The following is a 24,188-nucleotide window of genomic DNA, read 5'->3' on the forward strand; positions in this document are numbered from 1 at the left end:
GGACAGGCTGCTCAGGGAAGTTGTGGAATTGCTGTCTCTGGAAGTGTTCAAATAAACATGTGGATGTAGCACTTGGGGTTATGGTTTAGTGGTGAACATGGTAGATGGTTAAACGAGTGGATCCCATGGTCTTAGAGGTCTTTTCCAACCATAACAACTTTGTAATTCCGTGATTCCACGAAGCTGTGCCAGGTGCGAAGCTTTTTTCCCAAGCGCTTCCCTGCAGGAGCCAGCGCAGAGGACCGCGGGACAACCAAGGGCCCAGGTAGGCCCAGCAGCCTGCAAACAAACAAGGCTGCCGGCCCTGCCGCGGCTGCCTGAGGGGCAGCAGAAGGACCAGCTGCTTCCCTGTTCTTTCCCAAAATAAACTTCAGAACACACAGCCGCTCCGAGGTGTGTGGCCAGGCTGCGGCGGTGGCCGTGCCCTGCACCCGGCTGGCGCTGCCTAGGGATGCGGCTGGGGAAGCAGCGCCGTGCCCACAGTGTCAGCGGGAGATGCGTGCGAGCTGTTTCCCGTGAGGAGGAAGAGCAGCGCCCAGGGATGCACCGAGCCCGGGGAAGTGCCCGGCCCGGGAGGAAGAGGAAGCGCGGGATGAGTTAGTGGGGCTCACGCGGCGGTATTCTTGCCCGTCGGTGTAGTCGTGGCCGAGTGGTTAAGGCGATGGACTAGAAATCCATTGGGGTCTCCCCGCGCAGGTTCGAATCCTGCCGACTACGAGCCGCGTCTCTCTTTTCCTCCCCGTGCCGGACGTTTTCTTCTCCCCGCTCGTTTTGCACCGGAGCCGCCGGCGCCTGACATCCGGCAGGGCGGCCGGTCCAGCCCCGGGAAGGGAGGCGGGACCTCCTCCCGCGGCCATGGAGCAGCGCGGCCCGGCGCCCGCAGTGCTGGTCACCACCAGGTACCGGGGACGGGCCGGGGCAGCGGCCCCGCGCCCGCCTCAGCAGCGGCCTCGGCGGGGCAGCCCGGGCCGGGGAGCGGGGAAGGAGAAAGGGAAGGGGAAGGAAGGAGAGGAAGGAAAGGAAGGAGCGCGGGGCGGCGGAGGCTGTGGGCTAGCCGGGCGGTGCTGTGTGGGTTTGCCCCGGGGCACTTCAGATGTTCTCCAGTTTTCCTGCATTCCTCAGCCGCCGGAGATCCCTGGCCTGTCCTGCGTGCCCTTTCCTCTTGTGATAGCTCCGGGTTGTTTGCCGTTCACTCTGGCGCAGCGTGTGCTGTCGCCCTCCGGACACATCTTTTCCTTGTCGGTGTTCCGAGGTGGGTGGGCAGGAATTAGGATTTATCCTGCGGTGTCAGCAGTGCTTTGCCCAGGGATGGGCAGAAAGAGTTTATTCTCCTTTCCCACTCCCTCGCAGCTGTCCCCTGCGTGGTGCAGGGGCGCTCTTCTCCGTTGCATTAGATTTTTAAACCCTGTTTCTTTCTAGGTGTAGTAAATGAATCCTGATGAGAAATACCTCTAGAAGAAAATGCTTATGGCAAATCTTTTATAGGGAAATTGATAGATCTCGCTCTCTCTCCTTTTTTTTTTTTTTTTTTTTTAATACCCACGAGATATTTGAGACCACATGAAAGCAATTTGCTATCAGATGAGACATGAGAAGCAGAAGTGTTGATTCAGCAAGATCCTTACCTCGAAGGACATAAATAATGACTATTTCAGTCACTCTAACTTCAAAGCCATTATTTTAATCCTTAAATATTTGGCTGATCAGGGCCGCATTTTCCTTGAAGCAGTGGCCTTGAACCTTCAAATGTATCTAATGTGATTAACAGATGTTTTGTAGGACTGACTTTATATTATGTTTAGCCTTAGAAAAGGAAATCCAAACACCTGGATTTATTTTACAGTTGTTAGATTGAAAAAGACGCATTTGCAAATTTTCCCACTGAAACTGAAATGCTTTCAGTGATAAACTTGGGTATATATGTATGTGGGATTAAGACTTTAGCAAGTGAACATACTCTCTAGCTTCTGAGGTGAAATAGCTGTATAGTTGTGACCTTTTCCACTTTTTTCCCCACATACTTATTTTGGGAATAGGATTCCTAGTTGCTGTGGTAATATAAATCATGGAATCACAGAATATGCTGAGTTGGATCATTGAGTCCAACTCCTGGCTCAGCTCAGGACATTCCAAGGATCACACCATGTCCCTGAGAGCATTGTCCAAACACTTCTTGAACCCTGTCAGGTTTGGTGCTGTCATCACTTCTCTGGGGAGCCTATCAAATCTGTATACTTGCACTTAGACTACACAGAGAAATAAACTATTCTGTGAGTACTTTGCCTTCACTTAATAAATAAAACAAGTTGTGCAATTTTTTCTCCTGTTATGACCAGGGATGTCACAGTTTGTTCTCTCTCTTGAGAGAGATTTTTGGAGCTGGGTGCTGCTGGCAGGGCTGAGTTTATCAAGGCAGGAAGCACAGACTCTGCTCTCCTGGCCACACAGATGCTGGCATAAATGTTTCTCTGGTCACAGCACTTGCATCTCTTGTTTTACTTTCTTGTGGAGGTAGCTATTAGCCACCCCCCCATGTTGGCCTTTCAGCACAGAAAGCAGATTATTTAAAATACAATTTAATTATTATATGCAAATCAAGGAACCAGTAGTGAGCACCCAGCTGTTCCGTGAACTATGGGAGCTGCTCAGTTCAGCTGACCTTTTATAGTCTGCACTTCCTCTGTTCTGGGCCAATCCTGCATGATCTGATTGTGCAATGATCTGATTCACAGCAGTGCTGCTGGTATGAATGGTCTCCTTGTATTTGGGTGAAGTGATTCCTGTTAGGAAGGTTAACCATGTGCCCAGGTCTCTGGTGAACTGCTTTGTAGACAGAAGTGTAAACTGGAGATAAGCTAGATTCAAATAAAGAGTAGAAGCAATAAACTGTGTGCCCTAGTTAAACAACTAGTTATCTCCTTTTGCTGCCTTTTTTTTTTCTAAAGCTGCAAGTGTAAAAATAATTGTTTTTATGTGAAAAATGCAGTGAAACTATATTCTGTCTTGGGGTTTGCAGGTGCTGATTCTGTTTGAATAACAATAACAGTACTTAATTAGTTAAAACATTAAGGCTGCTTATTTTGAAGACATTAAAAGAACTAGGGAGCACTTTGGATAGGATGTTCTGTTTGTCTCAGCCTCCCTGCTGATTTCTGTTTAGAATCAGTTTTATATTTAAAAAGAAATGCTAATGCTATAGAAGATAATAGGGCTGGGTTTCCTGTAGGAGATGATAATGAAAGTCATCATAAGGCCTAAAGCAAACAAATTAAAATGTAGCTATTCCCCCTCCCTCTAATCATTTTCCATGACATTTTAGCACAGACTTCTAAAAACTTTAAAAGAAAAACTCTGGGTATAAGGTACTTACTAACTTCATTGCAGTTTCAGAACTCTCTAATGCAGCAGCTCTTACAGTGAAGTTGTCATTGTGTCATCTCAGAACATCTGTACACAGTTGCTGTTTTCAGCTAAAGGCCATTGATGATGATTCACTGGTCATTACTCCTTTTATTTATATTAGAGGTGAAAAGCAGGTTAAGTAGTCATTTATACTCTGTGTTAACAGAAGCAGAATCACAGACTCATTTGAGACGGAAAAGACCTTTAAGATCATCAACTCCAAACATTAACCCAGCACTGCCACATCCACCATTAAATCCTGTTCCCGGTGCCTCATCCACACATCCTTTCAAGGACTGGTAATCAGACTTCCCTGGGTTAGTAAACCATTCCTGAGTATGAGAGACAGACCTTTTTGCTGCCATAGCTGCAATCACAACCTCTGAGCGACTGTACATCTGGAGAGCTGTTAAGATCTGATTATTGTGATTATTGGAGAGAGATGCTTCTACCCAAATTAACGTGCAAATGAGATCATATGCTAAAATCAATAATGCAGATTTTATTAAGTGAAATGTGTGAGAGACAAAGACACAGAAAAGAGGGTGGTGGGAAAAGCAGAGAGAGAACAGTTATGTAGAAAGATAATCACTAGCCTTGTGGATCCAGCAGTGTTTTGTAGGCTCTTTTTCACCTTTTTTGGTGGTAAGGGTCCCACAAAACATAAAGTTTAATGGGTTAATATGCAATCAGGTATATATGGGCATGCTCAAGCACCTCCCCTGCAGAGTGGAATTTTGCTACACTGAGAATCATGTACACCCTCTGATGGAAGGTCCCAGAAATAAATCTGGGGATGCTTTGGGTGACTTTGCAGGCTTATGACACCTTTTAAGACATGACAGCTGCCTTTCATGCCTTTTATACCCCATCAGAAGGGATAAATACCCTCAGGCCTGCATGTGAGTGTGAATGTCCTGTGCTCAGTATGTCTCTTTTGAGACAGTGGACTATGGTCTCCTCCAGTCAAGAGCTCACCTTCAGCACAGTTGCTGGGCTGGCCTTCTCCATGGACTCCTTGCAGTGTTCCACTCTTCTCCCCCACTCTTGTTTACCTCTCCTTAGGCCTGAGATAACTTGGACAATAGTACTGCCTTTATCTTATCTCAAGTCTCCATCAGGTGGCTTAATTTTCTGTCCATATTTCCAGGAATTTGTGGGGGCAGATTTGGGGTGAGACAAAAGTCCAGGAATTTGATGGTTGCAGATGAGGAGTTGCCAGAGTGGGCAAAGTCCTTGATGATCTTAATAGTGTTTAGGGCTATTGTGATCTGTAAGTCTCTTCTAAGAGCATATCCTGTGCTGCAGGTGTAGTCCAAAAAGGTCCAGATCCAGCTGGTTTTACTGGCACATGCCCTTAGAGTCAGCATTTTGGCTGCTACTGAAAGAGGCAGAGTTCCAGATGATGGTTGTTACTCGCAGATCCCACAGGCTGCTGTGTGAAAGCCAAGCACCTGTGTATTCACACATGGGCACTGCTGGTCCTGTGTTTTAGAGCCAATCACGAGTAACTGAGAACAAAATTTTGTCTGGATATGTAAAGTGAAGTCCTTGACTGGCAGAGCATGAGAACAGAATCAGAGCAGAGAGAATAGCATCATCAGAACATGAGATGGTAAAGCTGTTGTTAAACCCCTAATGCTTTAAACATGGCTTGCAAAGAGGATTGGGTACAAAATTGTGTCTGTGTCCTTGTTTATTGTTATCCTATTTATCAGGAACTCTCAAGATACTCTCTTTAAAAGGCTTTTTATTCAAGCTTTGAATTAGAGATTCAGAGGTTGCCTTCTTGGGGAAGCTCAAATTTCATAAGAACTGATCAAGTTTTGACGTGATGAGAGGAATCTTTTGAAACTTTGTTTGAAACTAGATTGTTTAGGCCTCTTGAAAGTGTATATTAAGTTCTAAGCATTGTATATCCTCAGGTGAAAGGGCACCTGTGTTAATGAATCTAAACTTCCTGAAGGAAGAGGTAAGAATTCCACAAGAACTCTGCAGTCTGCAGGAAATCCAGGGAAGGTGGAACTTGATAATCCTCATGGTTAAGGTTTAAAAAGGCAGAATAAATGTTTAATGATCCTAGTTTTGTTTTAAGTGGTCCCTTCTGATTTCTCTAAAAAGCATTCACTCACACATCGGAAGAATGTGCTCAGAGATGTGTTCAGAGGGTATTCAATGCTCTGGATGGTGAACTTTGATTCTGGCAGAATACTTGGTTCCAGCGACAGCGAGTGGTCTGTGGCTTGGCATAGGGTAACTTTGGGGAAGGGATCTTTGATCAGTTTTGGTTTTCAGGCTATTGAAACAGACTGTTTATTTCATTAAATGTACCGATCAATGCTCCAACAGCAACTGCTTGGTCTTACTCTTGATGTGTGAGCACTCTAATATGACCTGGCATTCCTCTTGCAAAAATGTCATAAATATTTTCAAGTGGCAGTCCAGGAGGAAGGTGGCACCACAGTTCTGTGGATCTGAAGCGGTCAGGAGGAAAAAAATGTATTGAGTGAACTGCAGCAGCAACTCCCCTGTTGCATTTTCCTCCAGGAGGAGCCATGGATGGTTATTACTGCTGGCAGCTCTCAGAGGTTAATGCTGTGGTTGTCTACTTTAACTGGGTATGAAAGGACAGGTAGTTCTGTTTCCAGTAGGATCTTCTGTGGGAAAGCCAATATGTTTTGGCTAGTGTGCCCTTTAGGCTGTTTGGCAACAAGACTGTGTATGAGATAGAGCTTGAGGGATCATGTCCTCCTTTAACTTGCTCAGTCCTGATGTTTGTCTAATTTTCATCAAGGACCTTCATGGGAGGAAACTGATTTGCCCATCAGTCTGCGCCAGCAGCTTCCTTTGTATTTTGGCTTTAATCCACTTCCCTGGTTGGCTCTTCACAAACCTCAAGTTGTCCCTGTGCTCCAGGGAGCCCCTTCTTTCTTTCATGGCATCTTTCAGTTATTGTCTCTGTTGTTGCTGGAAATGTCCTTAGATAAGGGAGAGGTGGGTAGAGCTCTGCATGAGTCACTATGAACAGACCTTTGTCTCAAAATAAACCTGATGAGAGATCATTGGATCTTCTCACCATCTTAGCCATGCTGGGCTAAGAGCACTTTCAGCTCCTGTAAGTGAAGTCCCATTCTGAATGAATGCACATCTCTTCGCAGAAATGTTGTGTTCCTGGCATGTTGCCTGCAGTGGCTCATGGCAGGTGCTTTGGGATGGAATATGGAAAACAGGGCATGTCCCAGTTTGTCTTGTTACAGAGTAGGAAGTGTTGGGGACAGGGTCTGTGTGATGTCCTGTTCCAGTGAGAGCCTTTGATTTTCTTGGGCTTGTAACTGGGAGAGGGACAGTTAAAAGTCTTTGTGCCAGTGCTTGAACTCTGTGTATTCTCTTCCCTAGGCAAATTCAGAATGTGCACACAGGGCTGGATTTGTCCGTGCCAGAATACCAGGAAATCCGTGGGAAGATGATGTCTGGCCATGTCGAGTATCACATTGTTGTTGTTACCCGAATGGCTGCCTTCAAATCAGCAAAGCACAAGCCTGAAGATGTGGTTCAGTTTATGGTAAATATTTCATCAGACCTGTGTTAGTGATCACTTTCTTAATCAGCTTTGATTATTTCTGTCATGGTGTAGCAGATGCTTCATCATCAATCACAGCCTCTCCAGGTCAAGGTCCTTGGTAGGACAACACAGTCTGTACCATTTCTGCAGTTCCTATTCCGTTGTGTGTATTCCATTATCCACACAGTAATTGAACTTTTTATTCCAGGAGCTAAAAGTGACAATGACTGTTGTTGCCTTTAAAGCATTTTTCTTTATGGATCAACAAATAGAAACCAATTAAACTTTTTGCAAGTTCTGCTACAAATTAGTTTCTCTAATACATGTATCAGTACTAGACTTTGTAGAGAAACATGAAATAAATATATAGTAGCTTATTTGAATGGGTCTATTACCTGGACACAGGAAGTGTCCATATAAAACATTATTTAGCTGGATTGTCTTTTTCTTATACCTGCAGAGTAAAGGTTTGAAAGCACAGCACATGACTTAAAACATGTGAAACTAATCTAATCTATGGCATGTGCACATCCAGTTAATCTGTTGCCCCTAGGACTGTCTGTCAAGCTGATGGGAAAAGGTGCATTTAAGGTGTTCTGTTTGATCTTCTTTAGCTGCCTGCTGAATCACTCCCAAGAAGTGCATTTCTCTGTCCATTGACCATAAGGGAACACACCCTGTTGCATGCTGTGACCATCTGCTCTTTTCAGCTGTTTTGGCATTAACTGTGATGTCAGAGTGATGTGAGCGTGTGGTTACCTGGTAGACCATGACCTGTAGTGTAACTCACACTTTGTAGAAGATAGTTGTTAAAAACCTATTTAAACAATCTGATTTGCAGATAAATATCTGGCAGTGTTGTAAAGAAATGCTTTACAACAAATGAGATCTTCTGCATTTATTCCACACCTTGTGCTATATATAACTATGGTAAAAGCAGCAATGCTGGCATAGGAGTCTGTTCTGTTCACCCTCCTCATCCCTGGCTGCTTGTTCTTGCTCCGGCAGTGTTTCCTTTTGTGTGCCAGTGTTATGTAGCTATTCCATAACGTCAGCTCAGCAACTGCTCCTGGCGAAAAATGCGTATTTTGGAGTTTGTTATTCAGTACTGATTTACACCTGTTCCTTGAGCCTTTGACTTGCTCAATATAATTAAGTTTCTTCTAGGGCAGGGATGGGCCAGACCGGGGCACATAAGAGATGGGGATGTGCAATTGCTTTTTTTCATGCAGCAATGTCTACTTATGTTATGTAATTTTTCCACACAGCTCTGTGGAAGAAAGAATCTGGCTACACCTCAGGTGTTAAACTGGGCTGTTGTCATCTAACTTCATTTTGCATCATTTCAGAATAAGTTGATAAAATCAGCTTGTCTATAAAGTGGAGAAACAGACTTTGTACTGCAGCCCCTGTGCTTGCTGGGGTTGTCTGTTCCCCTGTCTCTCTGGGAGGATTTTCAGCACTCAGTTGCTCTTCTCAAGTGAAATGAACCTTCCTGATTTCTCCTATGGTGAGGTCTCCTGACATTTCATTCTTCATGAAGAAGAAAACTGGTGGAGCCTGACGAGAATAACATTTATCTCATCAGTTACTTTTTTTTCAGCTGACTAAATATGATATATTATCTAGTTTGTTGTGTGAGAGTAATTTAAAACCGTGAGCTGGGAGGTTGAGGATGGATGCTTTCCATCGATTCATTCCGATGAGTTTTGTCTGTATGTGTTACTGGAGGGAACCAAGGGATTCACCTGTCGTAACTTATCTCTCTGTAAGTTGGATATTTTAATCTGAGTCTGTCCATGCTTATATGGTCAGGGGGGAGGAGGGGAATGATGTGACTCATCCTCTGGAAATGTCTCTCTTCTTTGACCATAAAGGGAAAGTGTCTACATTATAGACATCTACATTATAGACAGCTGCAGTGAGGGGCTTCAACTCCAGACTGAAATGCTTGAGGGTCCATAGAGTTGCACACAAATCTCTGTGTGCACTCGGAGGTGCCCTGGGGTTTTCTACCTGGCCTTCAGAAGTTGTGGGTTTCCTATAGATCTTATGTGTATTAACCTGATACACACAAGCCCTCAAAGCATCTCAGATAGCATGGGATGCCTTTTTCTGGGTAGAACAGTCTGCAGATGTCTGTGTTTGGTTTTCTAAACTTCCATCCCCATCGGTGCAGTGCTGTTAAAAAGGATATAGCTGAGCATCTGCAGGGTGGGGGAACCCAGCATAAAGGTCTTGTACCATTTGAGAAACCCTAAATTACCGTAGGCGTGTGCACAGGGCTGGCAGGAGTGACAGAGGACATAAAGGCATTGGAACTGCCCTGAAACAGCAAGGAGAATACAGTGCAGCATCCAAGGTGCCACTGGCTGCCTGTGTTCAGGTGAGTTGAGCTTCAGTCACATTTCACCAAAATGTCATCTTACCAATGACTGTCATGGAACTTGACACCTCATGCCTGTAGGCAGATGGCTTAACCTAGAGAGAAGTGCCAGTCCTGTGACTGCCGGGGAAGGCAGGTCGCACCCAGAGTGTCTGTGCAGTGCCCTGTTCTGCTGGATGCTGGAGCAGCACGAGCAAGAGCTGTGACCCTTCCCCAGAGTTTGCAGTGAAGTGTAAGTGAGGTACCTGAGGAACAATAGAGAAGAACGAGGCTGCAATGGGCTGCAGATCTAACACATCAAATTTGTATCAGAGCACAGTGAGATGAGACATCTGAAGGAGGAAGGAGAAACTACTGTGTGCCTCTTCTGGAGCAGAATGGGAGAGGGGACATCTATTTTTGCTTTTTTTGAAACTTGGAGGAAGGAGTCAGTGACACAGCGCTGAGGTGACATGTAGGTTAGAGAAGGCAGGCTGGCATGGTAGGATTTTCCTTGTCTCTGGATACCAGTTTTTGGATTGTCTCTGTTTTGGCCAGCTGGGGAGCCAGGTCTGTGTTTTGTGGCTCCTCCTTGCCCTGTCGCTGTCCCCGAAACCTCAGAGGAGCGACTGCTCCAGCCCTGCCCTCAGGGCCTGCACCAAGCACAGTGAGGACCAGTGGCTCCTCTTTTCCCTGGGAAGGGACGGTGAGCAGGGCAGAAGCGCCCTCTAAGCTAGCTCTGGTCTCCAGGATCGAATTGCAGGGTCATTTGGGTGGGAAACAGCCTTTAAGATCATTGACACAGCTTTTGATGGATCACCACCTTGTCAACTATGCTAGAGCACCAAGTGTTGTGTCCAGATGTTTCTTGAACAACTCCAGGAACTCCAGCACTTTCGTGGGTAGTCCATTCCGACGTTTAATGACCATTTCTGTGAAAAAATTATTTCTGATGTCCAACCTGAACCTTGCCTTGCAGCTTGAGGCTCTGTCCTCTCGTCCTGTCAAGACTGAGAGATGTGTTAAGGCCCTATGACAGAAACCAGATAAACATCAAAAAGAGTATTCAGATCTGACCTGTGAAGCCTTTACTGTGAGTCTAAACAATCCAGAGTGCCCTATTCCCCAGCCTTAACAGGACTGTGCAAAATCAGCATCACAGCATCTCTAATTAAAATGTTTGTGAAACATTACCAGAAGAAGAAATTCACTTCTGTGATGACATTCTAAATTATTAGACAGTGGAGGGATTTTTTAATTTAAAAAAATGCTAATTTAAAATAGGGCAAATGGGTTCTAGAACTGCATAACCCTAAGGTTATATTTGGTAATTAAAGGAAAAGTCAGTTGCATTTCTTTCAAAGGTCAGAATACTCTTGTACTATAGAAAGAGGGAAATTGATTTTCTCTTTGGTACTGCTACCAAGGTGATATTTAATTATTGCCTGTAGATTTGCCATTTTCTGTGATAAAAAGAAAAGACTTTGCTTTTCTTAAAGGTATTTCTTCTAGCCACACCTTAGCTTTTTTAGCAATTAACTTCTCCCTTCCCAGTCTTATTAAAAATCCACCCAGCCTTTAGTGCCTTCTCTTTTTATCTGCATCCAGTTTAATTCTTCTGCACAACTTATTTGTTAGTCAAGTTTTTTCTTTTTCAAAGCTGAACAAATAACTACCGGTGTTTGACAGGCATAGCACCATTTAGGGAGGCATTTACTATAGAACTGTCTTCCTCTCTTAAAATGAGGTAGTGTATGAGTACATGGGAGTGTATGAGTATGTGGGTGTGTATTCATTGTTCAGTGTTTTCATCATTGCCTTTTTGCATATTTTTTTTTTATTGGGCCTCAAAATCTGTGCATTGGAGTTGCTTTTTCCTGACTATACAGGTATGTTGTGAAGATAAATTCCTTGATTTATGGCTTCTGTGATGTGAGAGGAGGGGAAAGAATTAATGCTCAGTGTAGCAATAGGTTCAGGAGCCACTAAGGATTCATGCTGATTAAAAAGAAATATTAGAGTTCTTGCTCTTCTTCTGGGCAAAACAGATGAGAAGAACAGCATGTGGTCATGTAATTAAAATCGACCATAATGCACACCCACAGGGTCACCAAGCAACATTTATTCTGGTATGGCTTGAATTGCAAGTTTCCAAGCGAAAGCTTGGCTTGTGCTGCTTGGGAGAAGGAATGCTTTTGATTCCTGTACCCAAAGCTAGTGGTTGTTTAAGAGGACAGAGATGCTGGATCTCCCTTTTTTGACAGTGTTAAGAAGTGGACTTTATAAGAAGAAAGTCACAGTAGCCCTGGTTTTCACGAAATACTGTAAAATCAAGCTTGCTCTTTGTTGGTGTGCACTGGCTGGCAAAGGGCTCGAGTTAGCTCTAAGATCTCCATTTTGTTGAAATCCTTGCAGTAGATATAAAGCATATGAAGACAAGTTTGATGTCACAAGTGGGGCAGTAAAAGGAGCTTTGAAGGGAAAGGAGGCATTAAATAGCTTTAATACTGAGTTTGATCAAATTCTGTGCTCAAGTGGGAGTCCCAGGCTCGTATCCTGCAGCCATTCCGGTGTGTACTTTTCTGCGTGAGGCCCTTGGGAAAAGGAGGGCAAGGCACATGCATGAGATTTGAGGGATTAGTAGCAAACTTCAGACTTTCACTTTGAACTTCATGGTGGTTTTCTTAACCTTCTAGCTATACTTGATCACATTCAACTTATTTGTTCCTAGTGAAAAAAAAAAAAAACCCAAAACATTCAACCCATCCCTGTCTTTTAAGTTCTGTGTTGGATGTTAATTGTTACAGGCAAATAAGGTCTTGACCTGGCAAATGTGCACATGCTTTGCTGTATTTGCATGATTAACTCTTTTGAAGTGAATCAGATTGAGCCTTTGATATTGTGACTTGACAGAACTCCTTGAAGTGTGTGCACTCAGGCTGACTTACAGGTGTGGGGGCTTTAGATCCACCGTGTTCACAGAGTTCAGTGAGAGGCATGGAGGGGGAGAGGATAACTGCAGGATCAAGACCTGGAGGAATTACAGGAAGCAGAAGAAAAATACTAGAATATTAATCAAATCAAATTTTGTTTGCTTAATAGGATTGATAAAATGGGGTTTAGAGCAGTGCTTATTTTCTATCCTGACATTTTGGGCCATAGGATCCATCAAGGATTTTCAACGGGCTGTAAGTGATAACCAGGAAAGGCAAGAATTAATTTTGTTGCATGCTGATACACCTTTCTCCTGTAAAATTAACAGAGGATGTCAAATTGAAAGGGTCCAGAATTGCTGCAGCAGAGAAGTGCTTTCTGACTAGAAAGGTGTGAGAATGGTCTGCGTCATGTCTGGGATTTGCTTGAAAAAACACACTCTGGAACCTGTCTGGCACTTGTGTAAGGCCTCTGTGCTGCTGCATCCAGCTCTGGGGTCCTAAGTACAGGGAAGACATGGACTTATTGGAGCAGATCCAGAGGAAGGGTACAGAAGTGGTCACAGAGCTGGGACAGTGAGGACACTCAGGGAGCCTGTTCATCCTGGAGAAGGCTCCAGGGTGACACTAGACCCCTTCCAGTACATGAAGGGGCTATAAGAAAGCAGGAGAGGGACTGGTTACAAGGGCCTGGAATTGATGAAGGGGAATGGCCTTAAGCTGAAGAAGGGAAGGTTTAGTTTAGATGTAAGGAAAAAATTCTTGACTGTGAGGGTGCTGAGCCACTGGCATAGCATTGCCCAGAGAAGCTGTGGCTGCCCCATGCCTGGAACTGTTCAAGGCCAGGTTGGATGGGGCTCTGAGCAGCCTGGTCTAGGGGCAGGTGTCCCTCCCATATTGAACAGGATGATCCTTAGGGTTCCTTCTAACCCAAACCATTTGGTGATTCTCAGCACAGCAGTCTGGGGCTGCTGAGCTCAGCCAGCCTTACCCCGGCATTTCCAGCACCAAACCCAACCTGGCAGCAGAGCTGAGCGAGGGTGTGGAGGGGCCCGTGGCTGCCAGGGCTTGAGGCACAGGGACAGCGGGTGAGGAGCCCGGCTGGCAGGGGCTGGCAGGGGCCAGCGCTGGGCTTAGGAGAGCTGGGAATGGTTCTGGCTGCAGGGCTGACCCCTCGCTGGTACAGCAGGGTGTTCCAGCAGAGGGCATCCCGGCACTGCGGGATTTCGGCCTGCTCGGTGTGCTGCGGGCTCTGGGAAGCGCATTAGCATGCTCTAGGGACAGTGCTGTCACACTTGGTATTCCGTGTCGCCTCTGCGTTCCCGGCGTTGTTGTTCAAAGCCTACGCAGATCCACAAAGGCGCAATTAGCGATGGGATGCGAGGGTGTGCGTTTGCTTTAGGTTCAGTGGTGTAATTAGACATAAATTGAGATTTATGAATAATTTACAGACGTTGATAGAGGAGGAATGAAAATTAAGTGGGGAAAGAAATAAGTTTGTGTATCTCAGTTCACTGTTAGAGTATTTTTAAAAAACTGTTTTGGCATAATCTTGATTGGCTGCTGTCTTATAATGCTTTCAGAAATTAATTTGGTAGCTATTATTGAAATTAATTACATGTTAAATGTTTTTCGCAAATCAGACAATTTTTTTTTTTTCCTGGGTGTATGGTAATGATGTTTATGCTTTTGAAAGAGCACCAGTGAATTCCTTACTGCCCTTACATTGGTGCTTACATAGTATTTTTGTGAGGGGCTCAGGCATCCTACCATGCTCAGAGTGCTACTGGGACCTAGCAAACTAAAAATGTACAGCAGTTCAGAAGCTCTGGAATTGCTTTCCCCTCTCTTTTTGGGGTGTCTTTCAAAGGGAAGATTGTGATGTTCTGGAACATCTCTATTGCCCTCACTTTAGTGCCTGGTTGCTGAATGGCATTTCACATCTGGCATGTGGAGCACAGTGTTACTCACACTTAACCTTTGTTGCTTTCCCAGGACAACTCTAAAATTCTTGGTTTTCATTCCCCTGTCGACTCAGGTTGGGTGTTGTGTTTCAGATCTTTGTTACAAAGCTGCTTGCTTTTTGTTACTGGGCACTGAACCCACAGTGAACATTGTACAGCTGAAATGCAAATGCTTTTCCAAATCATCTGGCTAGGTTGATAATTACTGCGAAAGGCAGGGAAGCATGAAGCTGAGGTGGTTATTGCTCTTTATGCCCACATCTGAATCAGTGAACTGGCTGAGGTGTGCCTGTTACTGCCAGGGCCTGTTCCTGGCCTGGAGGGCAGCTCACACACTCTGCCTGCATGCGCAGCATTAAACTTCCTTACCATCTGCAGTGTGCATCAGTGCCCAAACTGGCTGCTGAGGGATCTCTCCACAGGGCCAAATCTTGGGCTGAATAGTTATCTGGGGGTATGACAGCTGCCCAGAGTGTAGGAACTGTGCCAGACATTGGCAGGTTCCAGTAGACACTGTAAATGAGATGTCTAGTAGGTGCTCTCAGGTTCCAGTGGCTGGGAATATGCCTGATGCTGTTTAGTTTGCTTGCATAGATGCAGTGTAGGAATTCTGCATTGATCTGTAACTCATTTCCCTTATGTGCTTCTTGTTAGGTTGACTTTCTTTATCACTGTGTTGGTGGGAGAACTCTGTGTTGCTCCTTTCCAAGATGTGGTGCTTGAGTCTCTCCATCTTTTCTATCCATCTCAGTATGTGCAGTACTGCACATATTGCAGTGCTAATTAGGATTCACTCCTCTAGAGTTCAGCAACACGTGTTACAGGAGGATGAGAGCTGGACCCTAAAAGAGTGTGTCCTATGCATTCCACTAGCACTGGTTTTTGGGTTATTTTTAATCTCTGTATTAGTTGAAACAGTTTGGTAGATTATGGATCCATGGAGGGCCTCAACAAATATATTATCTGTATAACACCACAGAGCGGGGAAGTCACCCTCACTGCATCTGTAACGTCACTTAGAAACAGTGTTTTGTTTTTGTGTGGGTTTTATGTATTGGTTTAAGGTACTGAACTCAATACTTAATGTGGCATAAAAGCCACACCTTTCTAACCAACATTCCCATAGCTATTGCTTTCCTTGTAATATCTTAAGCCTTATTTCTCTTCAGGCTTCCTGTCTTTGTCCACAGAAGGAATGACTCTGCTGGCATCTTCTCCCTGTATGAGAACTTTTAGGGCATGGCCAAGTTGTTGATTTTTATTTTCTCATGGATAAACTGAATAGTCAGGGGTCAGCTGAGGTCTTTGCCCTTAGGTTTTTGTGTCACGTGCTCTTCAGGGCAGAAAACGTGACAGTTTTTTAGGCCTAAGCAGCCAAAGGGCACTGAAGCCACCAGGAGTGAGGAATGGGACAGTGGTGTAAAGACATGGGCAGCTTTCTTCCTGTGTACCTGCCAGGCAGGGCTTTTCTTCCCTCCTGTCTCTCAGGACTGGGCATCACTTTTAGTGGACAAGGATTCCTGCTGTCAGAAAGGTATCTGCAGCGGTGACCTTCCCAGTATCTCATTAGCTGATGAGTCAGACAAATGGATTCTGGCAATGAACTTTAATTCCATTAAGCAGTGGATTTTTAATAACAGAATTAGAAGACTAGCAACAATGCTTAAGGATTCACTGGATACATAGCAGGCTTTTGCTAGGCCATGTGTAAAACTCCTTGCTAATACATGGTTTTCCACTTCCACAGTTAATGTTTCACAGCACCTCACTGCTGCTTTGCTGCTCCTGTCTTTCCTGAAAAGAAATGAACTCAGGCAACACATTTTCATTGCAGGTTTCCAAGAAGTACAGCGAGATTGAGGAGCTCTACCAGAGACTGACAGCACGGTATCCACAGGTTTCTCTTCCACTCCTGCCTAGAAAAGTTCTCTTTGTGGGGGAATCTGACATCTCTGAACGAAGAGCTATGTTCAATGATATCATGAAATTCATCTCCAAAGATGAGGATCTAGCAACGAGTCCTGAGTTACTGGAATTTTTAGGTAACTAAAAGATGTGAGTGTCCCCTCTCCCATAAGTGTGCCTTTTGGAAGTGTTAAGTTCTTGATTCGGGCAGCCAAAAACTAGAGGGTGCCAGAATAAAGGTTGTCACTGAAAATATCCTCATGTGCATTTACAGTGCTGCACAGTCATGTTTGCTAGTGCTTCTCCCTCCTCTCAGTGGACACCCTCCTCATTCAGAGATATTGATAGGTACCTCCAAAGCATTGTGCTAGCCTGTCTCTGATTTCCTGCTGTGCTTCAGAACATGTAAGTTTAGAAGGCTAAATAGTCATACATTGTCAGTGGGAAGATGGACCCTAAAGGGATAGTGCAGGGTCTCCCTTAGTGAGCAACTCTTCCATGTTTTGTCTGGTTTTCCTGCAAATTATTTACTCTGAAAAAGATTTAAATGGAAACAGGTTCTTTATTAATTAAACACATTCTCTGGCTAGTTATTTTTCTTTTTAGGTTTTTTTCTTTTCTTAGTTTTCCTTAGCCTTATGTCCAGCTCTTGTTGTCTTGTCTAGTGATTCATACAGTACCTTTCTTATGTCCCTTGGGCATAGCAGGGAGTTACTGAATGAGTGGAACATATGAGTTCTCTGCTTTTGATTCAGCTGAGGGCTGCTGAGCATGGAATACTCCAGCCTGGTGCTGTGCAGGATTCTTAGTGGAGGGTTACTTTTAAGTAAATGAAGTTGCAAGAAGCTAACAAGTGTAAACAGCCCATTTTGCAGAAGTGTCAGGTGTGGCCGGATTAGTTCTGTGAAATTGGGAGCTTCCTAAAGTCAAAGGGGGCAAAGCTTCTTAATGTGTAGCAAAATTCAGGTAGTAAGGTTTTTGTTTGGGCTTTTTTTCCCTGGGCAGTATTCTCTTGAAAGCACATCCCTTGCACAGGTAATTCAGAATTCATGTTGATTGATCTTTGCATGCTGGTTAACCTAACCATGGTGCACGTCTGCAGCTAAACTAGGCTGAACTGCATTCTGTGCAATCAGAATTTGCCTTAGAATAATGTCAGTCTTACCCTGATTTGGCAGATGCAGACATGAAAAGCTGGGTGAGGTGACTCTCCCATGCCATGTTACTTCAATAGTCAAAATGGTATAACCATGCATTTTAGTCATCACAATTTTCAGTAGCCTTTTTTTTAGCTGGTCTCATGATTTTAAATTGTTTCCCTGGACATTCAGGAACTCGACAACAAGGAACCATTTTCTCCTCATTCTGCTGGCCTTTGCATGTAACAAGTATGGTGAGAAGACTTAGTTTTCTTTTCCAGTTGGCTGAATTTGCTGAGCTGGATGCATCTTGCATACTGAAGGGTGTTAGAACTTCAGGCTTCATTTTTCAGTGTAAACTGAAGAGCTGTTGTAGAAACATGCTGCCCAATGCTCTAATTTGAGCCCAAATTAATTACATTGTATCAAAAAGAGGATTTTTATCTCTACTAACTATGTGAAAGTTAGCTACCTACATCTATGCAGAGTATTTACAGTGTCTCTGTAGCCAGTAGAAGAGAAATAGGCCTTTCAATGAGAAACTCACATGACTTCATTTGGATGGGATGAATCACCGTGAGGAAATTCTGTTGTTTCTGTTGACTGTAGAAGGAGCATAAATAAGCAGATTTGACATGTGCTGCTGTGTCTCAGATAAAGTTCATTTCCTCTGTCTTTCTCTACTTAACTACTTTGAATCAGTAAACAGATCAGACACATAATGACACATAGTGAATAAAGAGAACAGTGGGAGTGTTTTGAAATTTCACAAAAGCTGATCATGTCCTTCCTTCCACAAACAAAACTCTCAGGAACAAGTGCAAGGTATAAAAAACCTGTAGTTGTTATCTTGTATACTCAGTTTTGCCTCCATTACTATGTTTTGCAGGAACAAAATCTTCCAGTGCCATTGACTTCAAGGGTAAAAACTTGCCTGATGACAGGGAGAAAGAAGATGAAGAAAATGAGGCCTTCGATTTTTTCAAAGAGGAGAAGACACCTGACTTAATCTCACAGCTTTTATCAGTGGAAGGTGTCAAAAAGTGGGAGAAAAAGGAAGGGGGAGATGAGGAAGAAGAGGAAATTTTAGACCCTCTTGGTATAATCAGGTATGGCTAAAATTCTGTAAATTAGATATTTAGACTTCAGCCTTTCTGAATAAGGCTGTTGTATGTCACTGTCCCCACATCACTAAATTTCACAGGGGAGGACAGGCCTCTGTAGTTCATGAATGAGGTACTTTGATAGATGGAAGAGACTTTGTAGTGCCTTTTCAGTACATTCCTCAGGACATCGAAGTGACAGGGACATCATGAGTGCCTTGGTAACAGTCCCAGCTGCAGAGGGTACTTTGCTGGGCACTGCAGGGTTCCGCCACAAAGCATCAGCCCTCCAGCATCCAGTGGATGTGCCTTCTGGAGTACACAGGACACTCTGATTACAGTGTCTGGAACTGCTTTTCTGCTCACTTGTGGCTTTTCTTTCCTTTTGCCTTTGTCTGAAGGTGTCACATGCTAAATGCCACTAAGGCATATGCAGTAACAGCCTGAGTGATTGGGTCAAAGCTTCCTGATACTGCTATCTGGGTGTCTTTACCTGTCCAGTAATTTTCAGTCAGTTACTTTCTTCACTTCAAGATGGAATTTCTCACTGAATTCCAAACTGATTTCTAACTACTAAAGTCTGGAAGCAAATAAAGTTTTTCTGTGCTGGGATCATGAGTATCAACGACTCCTTAGGGTGTCTCAGGCTTTAGATGTCCAAGTGAAGAAGGTGTACCTGTTCTTGATCTTCAGTAAGCACTGACTGACCCAGCTGGATGGTTCCTGCCCCACCTGGATGGTTCCAGCCCTGCAGAGTCACCAGCTGCTACTGAATGTTGTCTTGGATCTAGACTGTGCTTTCAAAGTGCTTCTGCATAGCAATAGGCAGTAACTGAGTGTAACAAGCCAGAGCCCTCTCTTGCCGTTTCCCAGTGGCATTAAATCATTTCCAGGGGATCATTCACTCTAGGTCTAAGCTGGAGTCTCTTACACTAAGTGTGGTCAAATAAGATGAATAATACTGGAAGCACTATTTGGACTTTCTTCCTGCTATTATAATCATATGTAATTGTGTATGCCCAGGCACTGTCCTTTTTACTTGAAGTATTTAATCCTATAAATCAGAAAAGATTCACCAGAAAAAGATCACCAGAAAACATTAACTATTGCTCTTTTGACAAAATGTGCTGAATTACTCAGCATCAAAATTATTCTTTTGTTTAAGGAGAATTTAAAATTTTAAGTAACTATTTACAACAAGAAGTTAGATAAAGCAATACTTCCCACAAAATGGTCCTTAGTATTTTTACAAAAGCAGCTGTCCTTTTTTGGCTAGGAAAGTGATCTATTGGGTTAGCAAATGCAATGTTATATTTTCCAACTTACAACAAGTAGAAGCTGTAAAGAGCTTGCTATGCCAAAGCAAGCAAGAAGTTTGCTTTTCTCCTCTGCACAGCTTGACACAGCATTTGAAAATCTTGATTATTTTGGTCTTCTAATGCACTGAAGGATGACAAGATCTGGTATTTAATCCTCATTTAGTTTTTTGCTTCAGTTCCTTCCAAGTACAGAATTCTTACTGCGTAAAAATAACTTCATTTATATAAGAAGTATGGTCTTCACCAGGACAGAGCTGCAGCTCTGCAGCAGAAGTTATGCAGTCAGATGTTTTTCACCCTAAAACAGTGGCTGGCTATCTGTAAAAGAAACTTCCATATCTATTTATTATTGTTTCTGTGATTCTCACGTGTACAGTGTTGGGGCAGAAACATGAAGGTGGAAACAAGAATTCTGAGGGGTTTTTTTTCATTGTCTCTGTTCTCCTGTAACTCATCCTGCTTTCATGGAAATTATTTTCAGCTCACATCAGTGGAGATCAGATTGTACATCAGCACTGTATCCCAGTTCTGTGCCATCTAGTAAGAGGTGTCTAGGTGAGAGGCCAAAGGCAGGAGATAGTGGTCAGTGGATATGCAGTTCTCAGGGGACATTTTAGGGTGTCTTCTATGCCTGTTAAAATGTTTGGTGCTTGCTTCCTTTGAAGAGGGAGCTGAAACCCCACAGCTTTAGTGCTTCACGTGTGCTTGAAGTTATTTGGGCATGGGAATGAATAAACGGGAGGTGAAGAAGATAGATAAATGTGTTTAGTAGTAAATTGTCCCCTAGTGCCTAGTAAATTCAGGTTAAAAAGGGAAAAAAAAAATCCATACTCCTTTCCTCTCTGAAAAACCTTTGGAAAGCTGTAGAGTCAGCACTGAAACAAGCCAGTCCATTTTGTGAAGTAGTGGTGTCCAGAGTGCTTTGAGCAGCAGAGCTCCAACCTAAATTGAATCATGTGTTTGGCATAATCTTACAGGTTTTTGCTTTCTGGATGAGGATGAAACTGCTCCAGTAGCACAGGCCTCCATATGCTGTCAGCATGCTTCATTTGGTAACAACTTCTCCTCCTGGGCCAGAAGGCTGTGAATTGGATTTGGCCCAGCACTGCTGCTGTGCTGCTGAACCACCCAATATCCAGTTAAATATCAGGCCTTAGGGGTAAAATGCTAAGCTAGAGCCTTTTTTTTCCTGGTTTTGTATTGCTGGTGTTCATCCAGGTGGAAGCTCATAATGGCCTGGTTCCTTTTGCCTGGAAGAGACATCCCAGGGGTGCTGATTCTCTGCCTCGCTTTCAGGGCTGTGTCTGAGTTGTTCTTTGATGGCAGGTGGGCAAACTCACTTGCCAGTTCAGCTCCTCATGTTCTGTGGGTATTAATGATGATCTACAAACTTTGTGTTTCTCTGTTGTATGGTTCTTATGCCTCAAAGCTTTTTCTCTGTGTTAGCAGGGTGATTCTGGGATTCTTAAAAACAGAAAGACTTGAGGTTTTGCTGTCCAAACCAGGAACATGTGAAAAACAATACATATTTCTCATTAAGTTTTCATCTCTTAACATGCCTCCTCCTTTATATTTTTTTACCCCAGAAGCCTGGTTCTTCCTAGAATAAAAGATGCTCAATATTAACTTACATTTGTAGGATGCAGTGTTGATATTCATTGAAATATGTGTTCTTCTCTTCACCCTCTGCCTTTCTTGATATTTTGGAGTAGCGGTATTTCAGTGTATTGTCACCAATTACTCTGCAAGCTTTCCTGGACATTTGTAGAAATCTTTTCAGCTTTGGACAGAATATACAGGTCCTGTAAGAAAAATCACTCATACTACAGAGTAAGACTATCCTTTGATATCAGCTGTGCATAAGGGAATGAATTGTAGTGTAGTCACTTTTGCAGCAGTGGCACACTTTTAGCTCTCTTTCACTTTTCTTAGCACTTTAAGTATACAGTGACTTGTAAGTCACTATAAGGCTCTCGCAGCATTTTTTTTAAAAGGTGCATCTCTTGGGTTTGGGGTTTTTTTTTTTTCACTTTTTTTCTCTTTAGCTACAATCATTATAATATTCCTTTGTTAAAGTGTTTTAATTCCCTTACAAGTAGGAAATCAGATATGTAATTAACTCCTGTTGTAGGGACAATATTAGGTATATTGACTCAGCTTTGTCACCACTCTTTGTCACTCTTCTTTAAATTAATAGGGCTCAACATTTGCAGATACATATTTTTAAATCCTTAGTAGGCTACCATAGTGCTTTGGTATCAGAGTTTTTAAAGGTGCAGTATTTTTTAGAAATATTTTAGAGGATTTTCCTCATAAATTGCAAAATAGTATTGTGTGGCTAGTCTCAGTTGCAGGGAGCTCTCCAGCTGGCATGCCTTTAGAAATGAAAGAAACAAGAGCAATGGATCTGAAAAAGGTTAATCCTCTGAAGGACAGGGCATGGAAGAGCAGCACAAGCTGGATGAGCTATTCACCTGAACCTGATGGTACTGTTGAAAATTCTGCAGTGGAAAAAGGTGGGATTTGCCAGTGGTTTGAGGGGAGGTTGGCATGGAGTGAGGGGAGCTGTGTGCAGCAGGGATGCAGAGCAGCAGCAGTGCTCAGCCAGCTCAGCCAGGGCTGACTTGGCCGTGTCTGGCCGTGGCTGTACCGTGACATTCTCCTGTCCTCTCAGGGAGGTTGGCTGTGTCCAGAATGCCCACAGCAAGTGCCTGCTGGCCTGGGCTGCCTCCTGGGCTGTGATTGGGATGGTTTGGGAGAAGGCAGGTTGTCCCATGCCAAGGTGTACCAGGGGCTGTTCTAACAGCTTGAACTGTTGAACCAAGCTACTGTGCTCAGGCCCAGACTGTGAAGGAACTACTCAAAAAAAACAGTATGTCCCCTGTTCTTCTACCCACAGAGCTTTCTGCCTGCTGCTATCTTTCTCCACTCTGCCCTCAAGCTGCCCTAGGGCTTGGCTTTCTGTAGACAAGTCAGGCATCCAGTTGGATGCTTAATCCAAGCAAGATCAAGTTCACATTTCCAGGTATTCTTCTTAAAGCAAGTTAAAAACACATCACAGTAACTGAATTGGGTTTTGTCTTCTTCCTCTGTGGGTAAAATACAGAGTTTTACTGTTTATATTTTGAAGCCAAGAGCTTTAGCATCCCTCTCCTCCCACTTTGTAGTCACAACAACTGAATTTAGTACTTGTACTTAGTTCATTCCAAAAAACCTCAGACAGCAGCTGATTAAAATGACTGAAGCAGCTCCTCTGAACAAAGCAGCAGTAATTCTGCAAAAGGAGTGTGGCTGCCTCATGGGTTAAACATGCAGCAGCCCTTTCCATGCATGCATGTCTTCAGCTGCAATTACCTTCTGAGGTAATATTTGTTCACCACTTTGGGTGAACCCACCTTTTCCTGAGCTTTTTTTCCTGTCTTCATCAGCTCTCTGCAGCCTCTCCTCCACACAGGGTTCCTCCCTTCCGTCCTTTTTCCTTTGCCTCCCTAAATCTTTCAGTGACATCATGTATTTCCCCAGGCATAGGTTTTTCCTGGCAAACTGCACAGAGGTGAGTATTCCCTAGGCAAGAGTTCTTCTATCTCATCATGGGTCCTGGAGAATTTCTTTCTTGACTCTGTGCCTTTACTATTGTTTCAGAGGATTTCCTTACGACTTCTCCTCATCCAAATCTGTGCCTCTCCTGAGGAATACAGACATGTGGGTGGGTGGAAGCTTTGCATCTGTTGTGTTTAAACACAGATAAGTCCTGACAATAGTTAGGAAAGGATGGGGCTGGTGAGGGCTGACGTTTTGGGTGTCTTCTGCCAGGGGTTTTTTAATTCTTTGTAGCTGGTTGTTGCTGGGGTCAAGCTCAAGTACCTCCAGTGCTAGAGGTTTGCTGTTGCTGGGTGTAGTTGGTAAGGCGATTATTAAGGCACTCAGTGTTTTTCCTGGCTGCAGATGAAGTAGGTGATGGCTTGGAGCAGCAGACTGGCAGGGAATGAGCAGCCAGGAGCCAGCCCTGGCCTTGCCAGAGCCTGTAGAGCCAGGCAGGCTGCAGGAGGAGGTGGGTTGGCACACAAGCCAGCAATTGTTTCTGGGTTGCATCCTACACCTTTGTGTTTCCACTAATCCCAGCCCCTTAGTGGCAGCCAGACTAGAGCTTGACTCCTGAGTTGTTGATCCCAGTGCTCCCTTTCCTTTCCTCTTCTCTGTTGTGGCAGAAGAGCCTAGAATGGCCTCAGCCTTCTGTCTTTCAGGAAGAATTGAGTGGCAGCATTTGATCTTGCTTTGTCTGCCAGTAACCTTGGGCAGCTGAGAGTGGCTGATGAAGAGGCAGAAATCAGCTTAAAGGGAATCCTGCATTCAGCATCTTTCCAAGTGGTTTCCAAGTGCCCAGAGCTGTAATAGGTGAGGGTAGCATACTTCCTCACGGATTTTCCCTTCCAAGGAAGAAAATTTCTGCAGGCTGGAGTGTGTTGTGGCACAGCTGCTGTCTGCTGGACAGATGG

The 24,188-nt window shown here is 44.0% G+C and overlaps 1 protein-coding gene and 1 non-coding gene across 2 annotated transcripts in view; both read left to right on the plus strand.

The window, feature by feature from the left end:
• Window positions 1-635: 635 nt before the first annotated feature.
• On the plus strand, window positions 636-717 carry TRNAS-AGA. Its single transcript has one exon. It is a non-coding gene; the product is annotated as a tRNA-Ser (tRNA).
• A 28-nt stretch (window positions 718-745) lies between these two features.
• The window catches only part of HS1BP3 (HCLS1 binding protein 3), a 53,148-nt gene continuing 29,705 nt past the window's right edge, over window positions 746-24,188 (plus strand). Inside the window, exons 1-4 of the mRNA XM_041421965.1 lie at window positions 746-899; window positions 6,799-6,964; window positions 16,061-16,268; window positions 18,160-18,379. Of these exons, the coding sequence (XP_041277899.1) occupies window positions 856-899; window positions 6,799-6,964; window positions 16,061-16,268; window positions 18,160-18,379 (638 nt within the window). The 5' untranslated portion in view covers window positions 746-855. The remainder of the gene's footprint in view (window positions 900-6,798; window positions 6,965-16,060; window positions 16,269-18,159; window positions 18,380-24,188) is intronic.

The sequence above is a fragment of the Onychostruthus taczanowskii genome, unplaced genomic scaffold, assembly GCF_017590055.1.
Source record: "Onychostruthus taczanowskii isolate IOZ18803 unplaced genomic scaffold, ASM1759005v1 scaffold11, whole genome shotgun sequence".
In the NCBI taxonomy this organism is placed as follows: Eukaryota; Metazoa; Chordata; class Aves; order Passeriformes; family Passeridae; genus Onychostruthus; species Onychostruthus taczanowskii.